The sequence below is a fragment of the Dendrobates tinctorius genome, unplaced genomic scaffold (assembly GCF_039654945.1).
Source record: "Dendrobates tinctorius isolate UK_male_01 unplaced genomic scaffold, ASM3965494v1 ptg000025l, whole genome shotgun sequence".
Lineage (NCBI taxonomy): Eukaryota > Metazoa > Chordata > Amphibia > Anura > Dendrobatidae > Dendrobates > Dendrobates tinctorius.
Window position 1 is genome coordinate 3370904 of NW_027361693.1, and position 17826 is coordinate 3388729.

At 41.6% G+C, this 17826-nt stretch overlaps 1 protein-coding gene across 4 annotated transcripts in view; it reads left to right on the plus strand.

Annotated features, from left to right (window-relative positions):
• RETREG1 (reticulophagy regulator 1) overlaps positions 1-11538 on the plus strand; it is a 184456-nt gene extending 172918 nt beyond the window's left edge. For 3 of the 4 annotated variants that reach the window (XM_073569434.1, XM_073569436.1, XM_073569437.1), the window contains 2 exons: positions 3348-3474; positions 5576-11538. In XM_073569434.1, coding sequence (XP_073425535.1) covers positions 3348-3474; positions 5576-6045 — 597 coding nt within the window. In that variant the 3' untranslated portion in view covers positions 6046-11538. The remainder of the gene's footprint in view (positions 1-3347; positions 3475-5575) is intronic. The other variant, XM_073569435.1, reaches the window with a different exon arrangement.
• Positions 11539-17826: the final 6288 nt, after the last annotated feature.

The following is a 17826-nucleotide window of genomic DNA, read 5'->3' on the forward strand; positions in this document are numbered from 1 at the left end:
CTATATGAAAATTCAATGAAATATGATATAAAAAATATAATGGTCAAACTTTTCAGCCATTTTTTAATGTCCAAAACATTCACTAGCACTGGGTGTGAGTAAGGCAGTGAATGACACAGGGTTTCTGAAGCCACCATAGTAACATTCACTGTCTCACCGGCCCGGCTCTACGGATAACACTGCGAATCAGTTTGCCCAAAGTGTTTGTTACTGGCTTTTCCATAAAACAATAAGGGTATATAGCGTGTTATTTCCAGCTGATTATAAGTGACAAATGCATATCTTACAGTAACATTGTATTATATTATGTTGCATGTTTTTGCGCGCATTTAGTGCTGATATCGAGACCTTAACCCCTTCACCCCCGAGTGACTTTCCGTTTTTCGCTTTCGTTTTTTCCTCCCCTTCTTCCAAGCGCCATAACTTTTCTTTATTTTTCCAGCCATATAGACATATACGGCTTTTTTTTTTGCAGGACGAGTTGTACTTTTGAATGACATTATTTATTCTGCCACATAACTTACTAAAAAACAGGAAAACAATTCGAAGTGTGTTGGCATTGCAAAAAAAGTGCAATTCCACAATTTTTTTTATTTATTTACCTTATTCAATATATGGTAAAATTGACCTGGCAATATGATTCCCCAGGTCAATACGAGTGCACAGATACCAAACGTGTAGGTTTTTTTAAATTTAAATCGTGAAAAAAATCAGAATTTTAAAAAAAAAAAAATTCACTTTTGTCACCATTTTCCGAGACCTGTAACATTCTAATCTGGGGCTGTGTGAAGTCTTATTTTTTGCACGTTTAGTCGACATTTTTACTGATCCCGTTTTGGAGTACATGCAATGTTTTGATCACCTTTTATTGCAATGTTGTAGTGACCAAAAAAATGTAATTCTGTCTTATTGATTTTGTTTTCACGTTATGCCATTTAATGATCAGATTAATTTATTTTATATCTGGATCGATTGGATTTTTCTGAATGTGGCGATACCAAATATGTGTGTGTTGTGTTTTTTTTTTATTTTATTTTTTTTAATGGATCAAAAGTTTTTTTTTTATATTTTTTAAAACTTTTTATTGTATTTAATAGTCCCCTTGCGAGACTTGAAGCTGCGATCCTCCGATTGCCTGTGCTATACATAGCAGGGCCTCAGTACGACAAGCCGCTGTTCACTGGAGGATTGTGATGACAGGCATGAGGATCTTCAGCAGACCCCTGGCTGGCTTGACAACCCATCCTCCCTGCGATCATGTTACGGGTGCATTGATGCTCAGAATCAATGATGCACTTTATGTCTATATGTGTTAAATGCTGCTGTCAGTGATTGACAGCAGCATTTAACTGGTTATCAGCCACGGGTGGATCACGTACTCACCAGGGGCATTTATTGGATGATTTAATCAGCCATCAAGTGCGGGTAAACATGCGGGCTCAGGTGTGCCTGCACCAAAGGCAGGAACACAGCTGATGACATAAATATATGTCATCGGTCGTGAAGGGGTAAAGGGTAACCATCATTTTAATTTTTATTTTCCAAATTCTCAATTTACGGACAAAATCTGTATTCAGTGAAGACAGATTGATACATTACTGAGATAGGAAATGGCAGTTGCTAATATAAGATTCTATGTAGATGGGAAGGGGTAGGAGGAGTTCTGCCTCTAGCTCCATGTTCCTTATTCCACCTCCCCTTACATAGTCTTATCAATAGTAATTGCCATTTCCTATCTCAGTAATGTAAAAACCTTTCTTCACTTATTGCAGATTTTGCCCTTAAATTGACATTGAGAATGATTGACCGTCCCTGAAGGAGAACGAAGCAGGTTTCTTTGATAAGATATATTACAACATTGTTTATTTTGACAAGTAGTATTGATTATCAAATAAATATGTAAAATATCTGTTACGCTTCAATCTGTTGTCCCATCTCCATCCCAGAAGGGACCATTTGGCCTGACACTTATGGGACACTATATGGCGGGCACTCATGGGTTATGTATCTGACACCAAGTATGGGGACCTTTGACTATTGACTATGAGAAAGTCAAAGGTTTGTTTTTGCCAGTCCTGAATTGTAATGTTTGACAAGTAAGCCTTAAAGGGGTTGTACCAGCTTCTTAAAGGGAGAATGTCACCAGAACCATACTTCCCAAATCATGGGCAGTACTGTATGTATTGCAGCCCGGCAGGAACATTTTCTCTGAAACACTCATGTGTTACATAGAAAATATTCGGTACTGGCCAGGAACTATAGGCATAGATGAGAGTAGTCAGGCACCGCTCTCAGTCGCATTCTTCCCGCACCACTCTAGGTGCCCTATAGATCTCTTCTGTGTGTGTACTTAGTGAGAGACCAGTCAGTCACCTCCAGGAAATCACTGGAATGCTTCAGAGAACAATATACCTGGCCAGGCTTTGATTCATGTTGCCTGTGCTGTGGGAAGCAGAAATCGGTTAATAGCTTATAAAGATTGCAAAGTACAGGAGAAAGAACCAAGTTCTCAATTTATGTCTTATTAAAAATTACCTGTGTTCTCAAGAATAGAGGGATTATTAATTTTATAGCTTACAGCTCATTAGCCTAGGTAAAACTATAACTATAACATATGACTGGTTTCCTAGACAAAGAGCAAGCACTTGCTATAGTCAAACTGCCTCTACTAGTGGCAATCATGTGTTTTATCTATTTATGCATTAGTACTCTTATACTGTATATGCACTTTTTTATATATAGGCATGTGTCACTTTAATAATTTTATATTTATTGTTTTACTTATTAATATGAAATTCACCATTATTACGTATATTTATTGACTACTTATTAGTCTGTGAATTACTTTGAGTAAAGACTATTACATTTGTCATCATTTTACATTTTTTCAATATGATAATCATACAGTCATACATTTTTTACTTTATCCCTTCACCATTTTTGTATTGTTAGTATTATTTTTGTATTATTTCCCTTGAAATATTTTTTATGTTTATTAATACACTGAATACAAACAAAGAATTGTAGTTTGAACATATATTAGTTGTATGTCCTTTTCGTAGGTTTATATGCTCTCTCTTGACACACAACCGCCATATTATTTACATATTTGTTTACTAATTCATATAGTGAACATGGTAAATTTACCGTAATGCTCAAAAAACAATTGTGAAATTGCTCTTTTTTTGCAAGCTCTCATATGGCTAGAAAAATAAAAAAGTTATGGCTCTTGGAAGAAGGGGAGGAAAAAATGGAAAATCGGCGGATAGTCAAGGGGTTAATATTCAGAGTTAGAATCACATTATACCATGATATATCCTCATTAATATATAATTTTTGCTTTGTAGATCAGTCCAGAAGCAGTAGCTAAAGAACTGTCAGTTTCTGGAACAGAGCCCTCTGACTTGTCGTGGACAGACAATGGAACATTCAACCTCTCAGAAGGGTACACGCCACAGACCGATACGTCAGATGGTATGAGCACATATATAAGAGAAATGGAAGCCATTGCTACTATTGGGGTGTGTGCACGCTGCAGATTCTGCTGCGGATCCGCAGCGGATTTGGCCCTGCGGATCCGCAGCAGCTTTTGCTGCGGTGTACAGTACCTTTATTTTCTATGGAAAACAAAAACCGCAGTGCACACGGTGCGTTTTTTTCCGCACGGATTTGCTGCGGTTTCAAAACCGCAGCATGTCACTTCTTTGTGCGGAATCTGCAGCGGTTTTACACCTGCTCCATTGTCCAGGTGTCAAACCGCAGGGGAAAACCGCAGGCTAATCCGCAGATAAACCGCAGGTCTTTTGACCTGCGGATTTTGCAAAATCCGCTCGGCAAAATCTGCAGCATGTGCACATTCCCTTAGTAGTGTTGAATGAAAATAGTAGGAAACATCTAAGCTACTTGCAGAACCAGCTCTTCCTATAAATGAAGTCTTCCCAATTTCACAAGGGCAACCTAATCTAACAAATACCAAATTAACTGATCATGATTTGTTTATATTACCGTATATCTTAAAATTAATTGGTGAAAGAATAATCCATGTAAATTCAAAGTGGAATAGTTGGTCAAGGCAACCAATCCGGGCTTCTGAAAAATAAGAAGCATTTATTGGGGCACACTACTCCATTTTGCCCCTTTGCACCACTTTTATACCCCATTGTGTCTTTTTCCGTTTCCAATATCTCTGCTTACTGTCATTGAAAGTAAATCTTTTTTTTTTTATACCCAGAGGCTGAAAAGCTGTCCAATTTGGGGTACTCATCTAGCTATAGTGTTCATTGTAGTGTATGACAGCTGCCTGGAAACTGGCCATACATTTGGTTTCTGAATGTTAACTACAGTGTAAATAGTATATGGCACAAGAAACAGTAATTTCCATACATTGTAAAGAGAAACATTTCTGGATTTTTATATTTAAACTAATTACAGTATGTCGAATTGCCACTGCTCCACTGATTCTGGAACAGTTTTCCTTCTTTTTCTGTGCCCCTCCTTTTCAAAGTTATGCCCCCAGGTAGTAATGTTGCAAATTTTCCTTTCAACCAACAGGGCGGATACTACGGGACTTCTCTGTCGGTTTAGCTCTGATTTCATTGGCCAGCAACAGAGGATAAAAACAAAACACCCACTGAGAAGTTCTGTGGTATACGCCCAGTTGGTTGAAGCAAAAATTTGCACCAGTATTTTCAAAGGGCATAACTTTGGAACAGAGGGCGCAAGAAAAAAGGAAAAACTATTCTATAAGCGCAACCAAATTGCAACAGGTTGCGTTTGGCACTGGTCGGCGCACCGTCAAAAGGACGCATGCGCCGCCAAACGCATACTGCGCACGGCCTGCGTCCCCAGTGATAAAGATAGGGGACGCAGGACACATGCAGCGCCATGCGCCCGTAGGCGGAGCTACCGGAGGAGGCACGGCAGGGGGCGGGGCTTAGCGGCTGCCGTGCGCAGGCCGTCACTGCGCCCTGAAAAGCTAATGTGAAACCACCCTTAGTGAATCAAAAATGAAGTCAGAAAATGAAGTACATGATACTTGGGGGAGTAACACCACCTACTCAGAGAAGTCTTGAGTTAACAATCTTTCAGAAGATGACTAAATGTGCAGTTATTCAGAACCTATATAACCCATGTGACAAGCTAACTGGCACTTAATGGGGCTTTCTGAGATTTTAATATTGATGGTTGTCATTGGTATCATATCAGTGGGGTTCAGCAATCATCTGATTTCATAGGATACAGAACACCGGAACTGGCATATCTCTGTACTTCACGTTGTGACTTTAAATGGTACTGCAAGCTGTTTCCCATACAAATGAATGGGAGAGATAGTATCATTTATGGCTGCTACGAAATGCACAGAAATATTGCAAAAGCTCTAGTTTTGGTTTTCTTTTGTCTGATACCCAGTTTATAAGACCTAAAGCTGTTCTATAAGACAAATAGACAAAAGAAAGGTAAATACTTCATCTACGACACTAGGAGGTAGAAGTGCTTCATAAATGAGAACGATTGTTTTTCTATTTCACACACATCCTTATAATATGTTCATTTCTATAACTTTTCCTCTGCTAAGCAGATCTTGACCGACCAAGTGAAGAGGAGTTGTTTTCTAGAGACCTAACTGAGTTCCCGTCTCCAGAGAATGGTTCAGGATCCAATGATGAAGACTCCAGTATTGGCATACCTTCAACGCTAAAGAGAAAGCATGACAAAAGTCATAAAACAAGTGATGAGAAGTGTTCTGCCAAAGTTCTATCTGTACTTCTGGGTAACGAGCAGCCCTATAACTTAGTCACTAGTATGGTTGGAGAGGCCATCACAGCAGCCATAACTGACCAGTTTCAGTCTGCCATGCTGTGCCCACAGCCCCCGGCTCCCAGCATCACTGAGGATATTGGCATAGAAGAAGCTGATGACTTTGAACTTTTGGACCAGTCAGAGCTGGACGATATAGACGATGAAATGGGACATTCATCGAGCCAAGAATCAGAGGGCAAGAAGCCATCTTCAGGATTTCTTTCCAGTCTTCTTGGGGGTCATTAACATTTAACAATTTCCACAATTTCCACTCCTTACACTATAGATTGTGAGAAACCTCACAGAACAAATCAATAGCGTACGACAAGTAACATAGAAAGACAACAAGATTAATTAGAAGTGTAAACGCTGAAGCTTTAAGTATTGCTCCCCATAGGACGTGTTGTCACAGTAGGCCCAAATGGACGACTGCAAAAATCCTAGCTGTTTTACCTTACTACATCCTAATTTGCCGCATAGAGTTGTGTATGTATACATGCCAATTGTAAGCCATAGCTCTTATGTTATAGGGGAAAGACACAGCCATTAAGGTATTTTTATCTGGTTCCATGTTCACTACAAGGTTTACAAACAGATCATTTTACTCTCTTCTGGGCGGTAAAGTCCACCCAGCAAGAAGTAATAATAGTACAATGGTGCCAAGACTACAAACAACTGATTTATTATATACATGTATGTATATCTCTGGTTACTTCCCAATACCAAAGCTCCCTAAACAGCCATAAAGGAAAGACTTAACTGCTTATCTCTGCACTTTAATAAATGAGACAGGTCATGAGATCTACAGTAAGACACTCTAAATTACTATGATATCATTTAAACAATTCTATGTCTTAGTAATAAACTGATAATAAATTAAAATCTGAGCATAGTGCTTTGTAAATTACACACTTAACAAACAAAGTTAAAGGCAGGATGTCATGTAATTTATTTCAAGGTTGTACATGGCTGATTATTACCACTAAAAAGATGTCCAAGCTGCAGGTAGTGTGGCGCCCCTGAGGGTTCAGTCGCCACAGAGGTACTGCACCTCCTCCTGAGGTGTGGTACCCCACCATCCAGGTAAGGTGGAGACACCTGACCACACTCCAACACCTGCATCCCACACAACATACTAGTGTAGCAAAGCACCCTTTGGTGGCTCCCTGCTTGGAACACGAAGCGTCCTGGGAGGCGGGTGGAGTTTAGTTAGCACCAAAAGAGCGGGAAGAGTTTAGGATTTAGTCAGTCTGACAGAGTCAGAGGAAGAGAGAAGATCCCCTGAGTGGGATGGATGAAGGAAGTGCTGCAGCCGACCTCAGTGACCTGGGTCCGCTGGCACAGGAAAGTGACATTGATGGAAAGCATGACTCTCTCCATAATAAAGAAGGATTAGTACGGAACGTAAGGAGAGGAGGACTAAGGATTAGGGTTAGAGCAGAACCCTTCCCAAGTTCACAGCGCCAGGCCGGGGTCCGGTCCCCGAGGTTGTATGGATACTAATGGTCCTGCAGCAGACACCAGAGGAATAGAAGTTGTCACCACTTTATTCCCACACAAGACTTGGGGGCACAACAGCAACATGAGTGAGCCGGGACTAGGTAGCAAGGAGTCCCCGAAGCAGGCTACAGCTGTCTGCCGTACAAGTAGAGTTCATAGGAACATCTGACAGGAGGAACTCCAGTGTAACTCAGTACTGTGAGTACTTCACTATAGGCGCAAAAGGGAGACGTTCAGAAAAGGCATATGTTGGCAGAGTGTTGGAAGGGAGTACTTCATCTTGCCTGGAAGTTGGCTGAGCTCTTGGCCTGGAGGACACGGCACGGATGTGGGCACCTGTACGCACAACAGACTGTGAGTAAAGCTTTGGAACTACATGCCCTGGTGTCCCTCGCTTATTCCTGCGCCAACACACTCAGCACTGCTATATCTTTGTGCCTAACATTGCACCATCCACGTCTCTCCCCTATCTCTTCATCTACACTGCCCTGGGACTACTGCCCTACCTGTGGAGGGCCACACCATCATTGCTGCACCACACCATCTGTCCCAGAGGATCTGTCTGCAGCGTTGGTTTAACATCTCCATTGTCGAATACCACAGGTGGTGTCACGAATCATTTATTCACAAACTTTAATCATCACCCACAAGCTCGACATCCCGCTTTCACAATGGACGCCCAGGGCCACGGACCGGGTCCCTGCCACTGTGACAACTCCCATTGAAACCAACGGGCCCGGCTCTGAGTACCCCCGCCAGCCCTGGGAGGGCGATCCAGTAGCTCTAAGAGAAAAAGGAAGAGGATGACGTGAAATTTCTCCTAACTGCTCCGATCCAGTCATCTGGGCAGGGCTGCAGCTAACCTCTCAGTTTAGGTAGATGTTTCTTGGTGATTTTAGAATAATTTATCACAGAATACGGACTGACATCAATAAATGAAAAAATGCTACAAGATAATTGACGATCATTGGCCCCTGAACAGCATCTCACATAACTGATGATAGGCCCATCCATTGGAGAAGATGAGCATCTTACCTTATACATTTATCGTAGCACTGCATATACTGAGCAAAATGTCCAATCATAAGTACAAAGGTTATACTGTATGATTCTTTCCATTTGGTGTATTTATCTGACCAGCTTATAAATCACATCATATGATGACATAGAAGATTGCACTATAAGGAATCACAATGTTTGTTTTTGCCATGGTGTTTTTTTCATCAGCACATATTGATCTCACAAGTCCAGATTATTTTGGGAAACGCAGAAAGCAGTGATTCAGTTTGGAAAATTACCTTACCTATAAAATAGCACTAATCGTAGAAGACTTTGGGATGATCACTACAAGATATCTCCTTTATCTCAGTGAATATAGGATGACTGTGATAAGTATCACATGTGGATTGGGAGATTTCTTCGAGTCAGTCCAGTTATTTCTGGTAGTGAATACCAGAATGTCTTGATTGCAAGAGAAAACAGAGCAGAGGCGTTCCTATTTTAGGGACCGCTCATTCACAATATTTGTGCAGGGTATTTGGACCTTTTCACATTAGATTGAAGGGGAATCTACTGATTATGACAGGACTGATGGAACATCTACTGTGTATGTGTGGCCTCCCAACTTATCCCTACACTGGATGTCAGGAAAGGTAAAAATTGGGAAATCTGAATTCTAATATCTGATCCTATCGTTCTCAGGAGATATAAGACTCCCTTAAAGGGGTTGTTCACTAGTAGGACAATCCCTTCTTGATCTAAATGTTTGGCCGTAGTAAAATAAAAAAGCTTATACTCACCTCACGTCACCAGTCCAGCGGTGTCTGCACTCGCTCTCCCCGGGGCTGTCGTGCAGTTCTTATGACACATATGCCTGATGCGCACTTAGTGCTGGTGTCAATGTCTCCGCCTTTGTACAAACTGAACATGAAGAGGAAATCAGAAATCAGCTGCAGCCCATACTTCCTCTTCATTTTCAAGTCGTACGAAGATGGGGACAGTGACGTCTGCGCTGATAAGGCGGCAGGCTCATGTGTCATAACGACTGCACGGGAGTCCTAGAAACTCGAATGCTGACACTACTGGAACGGCGCCGCCACGTGTTGTGACTATAAGCTCTTTTATTTTATTGGGGTCAAACAGTTAGATCAAGAAGGGATTGTCCTAGTAGTGTACAACTCCTTTAACATTGGCTTTCTCCTCTCTGTTCATTTAAAACATAAATGTTGAGCTTAGCGTTCATATGTATGGCTGCGTCAAGAAAGAAAGTTATTTAAGGTGTATAGAGACCTTTAGTATTATCATTTAAGCCAACAATTCCTGAAATCACAATGTGCTGAGACTTTGTTAGGCTGATTTCACACTTGCGTTTTTTAGCTCTGCGCCTCGTGCGCTATCGCGCGCATGCGCATTGCTCCCCTGTCTTTAACATGGGTGCGCATAGTCTAGCGCATGCACGCGTTTATATGCGCTTTCGTGCGCATGCGTTTTTGTAGTGTGCGCCTAGGCGCGCCGGACGCAACCTGCTGCATTTTTGGTCCGTCCGACCTGTCTCAAAAAAACGCATGCGCACGTTAGCGCACGGAATGCGCAAAAAATAGCATTATAGTCTATGGGAACGCATGCGTGCACTAGGACATGCGCACGCATGCGTTTAAAATCGCATGCGTTTTTTGAGTTAAGATGGTGACAAACTGGTTAAATCGTATGCGCAAAAAAAAGCAAACGCATGCAAAATGCATGATGCATTTTTTGCATGCGTTTGGTATGCGCACGAGGCGCAGCGCAAAAAAACGCTAGTGTGAAACTAGCCTTAACCTTTTGTGATGACTTTGGAAATTTGACAAAATGCAGTTTGCATTGGTTGCATCAGATTTCAATGCAACCCATTTACATTAGTAAGTTGGCTACTATAAAGTTGATTTTGTGATTCTGGTTATAAGAACCATTTTCTGCATAATAAAAGGGTCAAAATATAGAGCTTGACATAATGCTAGCAGCTTGATATTTAGCATGGAAAGTGAGCACTGTACTGTATCCTAGAAGATACACTGGCCAACCCGCCACATTAAGCGACCGTGGATTGGCTGCATGTAAGCTGATCAACAGTCGTTTGATAGCCAGTTTAGACCGGCCGACCACACTTTCCACATGTATACAATGATTTGATAGAATCATTGGATATAATCATTCCGAATGGATAGACTGTCATTGCTCTCGGTAGCACATGTCCTGTTTACTTCGGTTGCCGAGTACAATGATTTTCAAGCAAGCTTAAAAATCATTTCACCCGAGGAACAGTTGGCTCATTCTTTGGGTAATTCTCAGCATGTTTATATTACCCAGTTATTGGGTAACAAGAGTTATTAGGAATGCTAGTTCATAGTAATCGGTAGATGTAAATGCACCTTAGGGTTTGGTTCACTCAGTTTGGCTTCCATTTGTAACAGAAGTCATCATCCTTTACTGACTTATTGTATGACGGACTCAAATCATGATCCACTGATTCTATTGACTAATAATGAGTGCTCCCTTCTTGTTTCCATGATTGCATGCTGCACCATTCTTGCTATTAAAAATGATAATAATCTAAACTGTATGTGATAACGAATATGTAACAATGTCTTACTGAGACAGCCAACCATTTATTTTGATTACAGGTTGTAACTATTGCCATACAAGATGAGCACTATTCAGAATTCCTACCTTTTGAACAATTGCAACAAAAAAAAAGTAGAAATTATTTAGTAGAGACATATTGTAAAATCATTTAAGTGCATAGTTGCAGTGCAGTAAAAGAATAAGATAATAAATCCATGTTACAGAGGAAGGTTCACTTTAGTCTCATACAAAACCTCAAATTCCCACAACGAACTGATTCTGGGCATAGAAAAAAACATTGATTTAAAAAAAAATGCACTTTATTGTTGAATAGAAAAAAAGTAACTACCGTACTTCCTTCTCTTTTCTGCCATGATGTCTTGTAGTTTGTAGAAACAGTTTCAAGATGGTTCTTTTTACCATAAAGCACCATTACAGCTAGTGTACGTGTGCTGTATGTTGATTTCTTTTTACATGTGTATTTATTGTATAATTTGCTGAAGGATGCCCGTAAGCTGGAAATAAACAATGCACTTTGATATTTTACTGATTCAGTTTGCTCAATGTACCACAAGCATATTCAGTGATTGATAACTTAATACTTACAATGAAATAAATAAAATATTAAAACATTTAAAACACAGCTCTTTATTTCAGCTATTAGTCACAATATATAGAAAATGCTGTACTGGAAAAATGAAACAGGCACATAAAGTGGAACAACGATGGGCACGATAATCAACCCGAACTTGACACAGAAATTTCTTCTTTCTTCCTAATTCAAAATCTGTAACTGGAAAGTACTTGGTATCCATTGTCCCTTTCAGGAAAAGGACTCACTGGCAAATACTAAACCTTTAGGTGAAGATCCCACAATGCATTTTGTGTTTCAAAAAACACAGTCATACCCCCTCCAACAATACAGATGAGAAAGCTGGGCTGCCCAGTAGTATATTAAAGGACCTGTCATACACTGGTGTTTGTAGGAGGTTATATAGTGGGGAAAAAAAAGTAATTGATACATAGCCAATTTTTCAAGTTTTCCCACCTACAAAGAATGGAGAGGTCTGTAATTTTTTATCTTTGGTTCACTTCTACTGTGAGAGACAGAATCTTAAAAATTCAAAAAAATCACATTCTATGAGTTTTACATAATTGATTTGCATTTTATTGGATGAAATGAGTATTTGATACAATAGAAAAACAAAACTTAATGTTTGGTACAGAAACCTTTGTTTGCAATTACAGAGGTCAGATGTTTCCTGTTCATGGCCAAGTTTGCATGCACTACTGCTGGGATTTTGGCCCATTCCTCCATACAGATCTTCTCCAGGTCTTTCAGGTTTCGGGGCTGTCACTGGGCAACAATGAATTTCAGCTCCCTCCAAAGATTTTCTATTGGTTTCAGGTCTGGAGACTGGCTAGGCCACTCTAGGACCTTGAAATGCCTTTTACAGAGTCACTCCTTAGTTTTCCTGTTTCGGGTTATTGTCATGCCGGAAGAGACAGCCACCAAATATCTTCAATGCTCTTACTGAGGGAAGGAGTTTGTTGGCCAAAATCTCATGATACATCTCATCTATCCTCCCTTCAATACGGTGCTTTATTCTTGTCCCCTTTAAAGAAAAGCACCCTGAAAGTATGATGTTTCCCTCACCATGCTTTATGGTTGGAACGGTGTTCTTGGGGTTGTACTCATTCTTCTTCTACCTCCAAACACGGCATGTGGAGTTGATACCAAAAAGTTCTACTTTAGTCTCATTTAACCACATGACCTTCTCCCATATCTCCTCTGGATCATCCAGATGGTCATTGGCAAACTTCAAACAGGCCTGGACATGTGCTGGCGCGAGCAGGGGAACCTTGCGTGCCCTGCATGATTTTAATATATGACGACATAGTATGTTATTAATGGTAATGTTTGAGACTGTGTTCCCAGCTTTATTCAGGTCATGGACCAGGTCCTCCTATGCAGTTCTGGGCTGATTCCTGACCTTTCTCAGAATTATACTTACACCACAAGACGAGATCTTGCATGGAGCCCCAGACCGAGAAAGAATGAAAGTCATCTTGTGTTTCTTCCATTTGTCCAATTGTAACAACAGTTGTTGCCTTCTCACCAAGCTGCTTGCCTATTGTCCTGTAGCTAGTGATGAGCGAGTATGCTCATTACTTGAATTTTCCAAGTATGCTTGAGTGTTCTCCGAGTATTTTGGGCGTGCTCGGAGATTTAGTTTGTGTCGCCGCAGCTGCATGATTTGCAGCTGCTAGACGGCCTGAATACATGTGGGGATTGCCTGTTTGTTAGGAAATCTCCACATGTATTCAGGCTGTCTAGCAGCCGCAAATTATGCAGCTGCTGCGACACAAACTAAATCTCTGAGCACCCCCCAAATACTTGGAGAACACCCGAACATGCTCGGAAAACTCGAGTAACGAGCATACTCACTCATCACTACCAGAAGCCCATTTCAACCTTGTGCAGGTCTACAGTTTTGTCCCTGGTGTCCTTAGAAAGCTCTGTGGTCTGGCCATAGTGGAAAACTTGGAGTGTGATTGATTGAGTGTGTAGACAGGTAATGAGTATTAAAACTTTACCATTTGTCAAGTGATGTAAAATATGAATAAGGGCTAAGAAGGAGTTGGACCCAGCTAATGTGCACCCAGTCATGGAGAAATATACTGCTCAAAAAAATAAAGGGAACACATTAACAACAGAATGTACTAGGATGTGTTCCCTTTATTTTTTTGAGCAGTATATATGAATGTAATGTCCAGCTCAAAGTCGATAGGAAGACATCAGGTCTACAGACATCTGATGGGCCTTGTGTATGCTCAGCAGGTATTGTGTGTCCATTCAATCCAACTGATTTCCACGATGCCATCGAATCCACTCTATCCCTAAACAGAGAGATGGTGAGGAAATAATAATAATACATTTCTCTAGCGCTGACATATTGCGCAGCACTTTACATTTCAGAGGGGACTTGTACAGACAATATTCATTACAGCATAACAATAATCACATAGATCATAACAGATACCAAGAGGAATGAGGGCCCTGCTCGCAAGCTTACAATCTATGAGGAAAAAAGGGGAGACACGAAAGGTGGGTGGTAACAGTTGCCCTGATTGTATGAACCAGCCATAATGTTAAGTGTGTAACAGTACGGATGCAGAGGGCTAATGGATGCATAAAGCATGTGGGAACATGATGCGGGGAACCTGGTTATGGTAAAATACTTTTGGCTGTGCCACATAGGGATAGATTAGGTTAATGTGTTGAGGCGGTAGGCCAGTCTCAATAAATGCCTTTTCAGGGCACGCTTAAAATTGTGGGGATTGGGGACTAATCGTATTGACCTGGGAAGTGCATTCCAAAGAATTGGCGCAGCACGTGTATAGTCTTGAAGACGGGAGTGGGAGGTTCTGATTATTGAGGATGCTAACCTCAGGTCATCAGCAGAACGGAGGGCGTGAGTAGGATGGTATACTGAAACAAGGGAGGAGATGTAGGGTGGTGCTGAGCAATGAAGAGCTTTGTGGGTGGGGGTAATAAGTTTGTACTGGATTCTGGAGTGGATTGGTAGCCAGTGTAATGACTGGCACAAGGTAGAGGCATCGGTGTAATGATTGGCGAGGAATATGATCCTGGCAGCTGCATTCAAGACAGATTGGAGGGGGGAGAGTTTGGTAAGGGAGACCGATTAGAAGGGAGTTACAATAGTCGAGACAAGAATGAATAAGAGAAACCGTCAGAGTTTTTGCAGAATCAAAAGTAAGAAAAGGTCGAATTCTAGAAATGTTTTTGAGGTGCAGATAACAAGAGCGAGCCAGTGATCGGATGTGGGGGACAAAAAAAAGCTCAGAGTCAAGTATGACCCCAAGACAGCGGACATGTTGCTGGGGAGTAATAGTAGAACCATACACGGAAATGGCAATGTTGGGTTTAGGTACATTAGTAGCGGGAGGAAACACAAGGAGTTCCGTCTTTGACAGGTTCAGTTTCAGATATAGTGAGGACATGATGTTAGACACAGCGTTTAGACAATTGCCGGTGTTTTCTAGAAATGCTGGCGTGATGTCAGGAGAAGAAGCGTATAATTGGGTGTCGTCAGCATAGAGATGGTACTGGAAACCAAATCTACTGATTGTTTGACCAATAGGGGCAGTATACAAAGAGAAGAGGAGGGGGCCTAGGACTGATCCTTGAGGAACCCCAACAGTAAGGGGAAGATGAGAGGAGGAGGAACCAGCAAAACATACAGTAAATGAGCGGTCAGAGAGATAGGAGAAGAACCAGGAGAGAACGGTGTCCTTGAGGCCAATGGAATGGAGCATAGTGAGGAGGAGCTGATGATCCACAGTGTCGAATGCTGCAGAGAGATCCAAGAGAATTAGCATGGAGTAATGACCATTTGATTTAGCTGTTAGTAGATCATTAGAGACTTTAGTGAGGGCAGTTTCAATAGAATGTAAAGAGCGGAAACTGGATTGGAGAGGGTCGAGAAGAGAGTTTTCTGAGAGATAGCGGATAAAACGGGAGTGGACCAGGCGTTCCAGGAGTTTAGAGATGAAGGGAAGATTAGAAACAGGTCTATAGTTAGCGGCACAGTTTTGGTGGAGGGATGGTTTTTTAAGTAGTAGATGTATGATGGCATGCTTAAATGAGGAGGGAAAGATACCAGAAGAGAGAGAGGTTAAATATTTTAGTTAGGTGAGGGGTGACAGCAGGGGAAAGGGTCTGGAGTAGATGTGACGGAAATGGGTAACTGGTGCAAGTGGTTGGGCGGGAAGATGCAAGGAGCCTGCTTACTTCTTCTTCTGTGACTGGTTCAAAGTCAGAGAGTGAGCTAGATGCAGTGGGGGCGGGAGGACAGTGCATGGTATGAGATGACTGGGAGATAATTTCATGTCGGATCAGGTCAATTTTTTCTTTGAAGTAATTGGCCAGATCGTCAGCTCGAAGCTCCGTGGTAGGGGCCTGTACTCTTGGGTTGAGTAGAGAATGAAAAGTGTCAAAGAGACGTTTAGGGTTATTGGACAGTGAAGTGATGAGGGTGTTGAAATAGGTTTGTTTTGAGAGGTGAAGGGCAGTGTTGTATTTTCGAAGCATAAACTTATAATGGATGAAATCTTCGGGTAGGTTGGATTTTCTCCACAGACGTTTGGCGCACCTGGAGCACCGCTGCAGGAAACATGTTTGCAGGGTGTGCCAGGGTTGTCGCCGTCTGTGTTGTGGTGTTCTATGAATAGGAGGAGCAAATTCATCCAGGGCACTTTGAAGTGTTACATTGTAATGCTTCAATGCAGAATCAGGACATGAAAGGGAGGAGATAGGGGCCAATGAAGACTGCAAGTTCTTCATAAGTTTCTGGGTGTTAATGGCCTGTATGTTTCTATAAATATGGACAGTGGGGAAGCACTTAGCTAATTTAAATTCATTTAAATCTCCTAGTTCAGATTATTTACATCCTAGGGAACTGAAAGAGTTAGAAGAGGAAATTGGAGAACTACTAGCCAGAATCTTTGAATAATCCTGGTAAACAGGAGAAGTCCCAGAAGATTGGAGAAGGGAAAAATGTTGTCTCTATCTTCAAAAAAGGAGAGCAGATGGATTCAGGAAATTACTGGTCAGTGAGCCTTTCTGCTATACCAGGAAAGATACTTGAACAAATTATTAAACCGCATGTATGTAAGCACATGGATAAGAATACAGCAACTAACCAGAGCCAGCATTGGTTTGTAGCAAAAAAGTCATGCCAGACTAATCTAATTTCCCTCTATGCTGGACTCACTGACTGGGTGGATCAGGGAAATGCGGTAGATATAGTATATCTCGATTTCAGCAAACCATTTGATAAATTATTTCATACTGTCCTTATTGAGAAAATGACCAAGTATGGGATTGACATGCTATTGTTAGGTAAATTCATAACTGGCTCAGTCATCATATTCAAAGAGTAGTAATAAATGATTGCACATCCAACTGGAAAAGTGTTTCAAGTGAGGTATCACGAGGTTCTGCCCTGGCCCCAGTGTTCAACATTTTTATAAATGATCTAGATAAGGAAACTGTAAGTAAACTAATCAAATTTGCAGACTATTCAAAGCTAGGAGGAAGGAGGGATAGCTTAGGGCCCTGTCACACATAGCGATCTCGCTAGCGAGATCGCTGCTGAGTCACAAGTTTTGTGACACAACAGAGATCTCACCAGCGAGATCGCTGTGTGTGACAGCGATCAGCGACCGGCCACCCTGCCGGTATCGCTGATCGCTGTAGGAAAGCCCTGGACATTTCTTTGATCGCTGGTCTCCCGTTGGCCAACACGCATCGCAGCGCGTGACAGGCGGGAGACCAGCGAACAGCTTGTAACTAAGGTACACATCGGGTATCTAAGAGACGTGCGTCACTTAGAAACCCGATGTGTACCTTAGTTACCAGCGCGCTGATGCAGGGAGCTGGTAACTAAGGTACACATCGGGTATCTAAGGGGCGAACGTCCCTTAGATACCCGATGTGTACCTTAGCTACCAGCTCCCTGCATCAGCTCTCTGGTAACTAATGTACACAGCGACGCCGCGCTCGGCGTCGCTAGTGCTGATCGCTGGTGAAGCTGTCTGTTTGACAGCTCACCAGCGATCATGTAGTGACTCACCAGTGATCCTGAAACGTTGATATCATTGTCGGGATCGCTGGTGAGTCGCTATGTGTGGCGGGGCCCTTAAACTAGAGAAAACAGAAAGGATTCAGAAGGATTTAGATAAGCTTGAACAATGGGCAGCGACTAATAGAATGGTATTTAACTGAAAAATCCAAGATTCTACATCTGGGAAAGAAAAACAAAAATTACTTCTATAGAATGGGAGGATTAAAACTAAGCAGCAATACTTGTGAAAAAAACTTGTGTATGCTAATAGCTCACA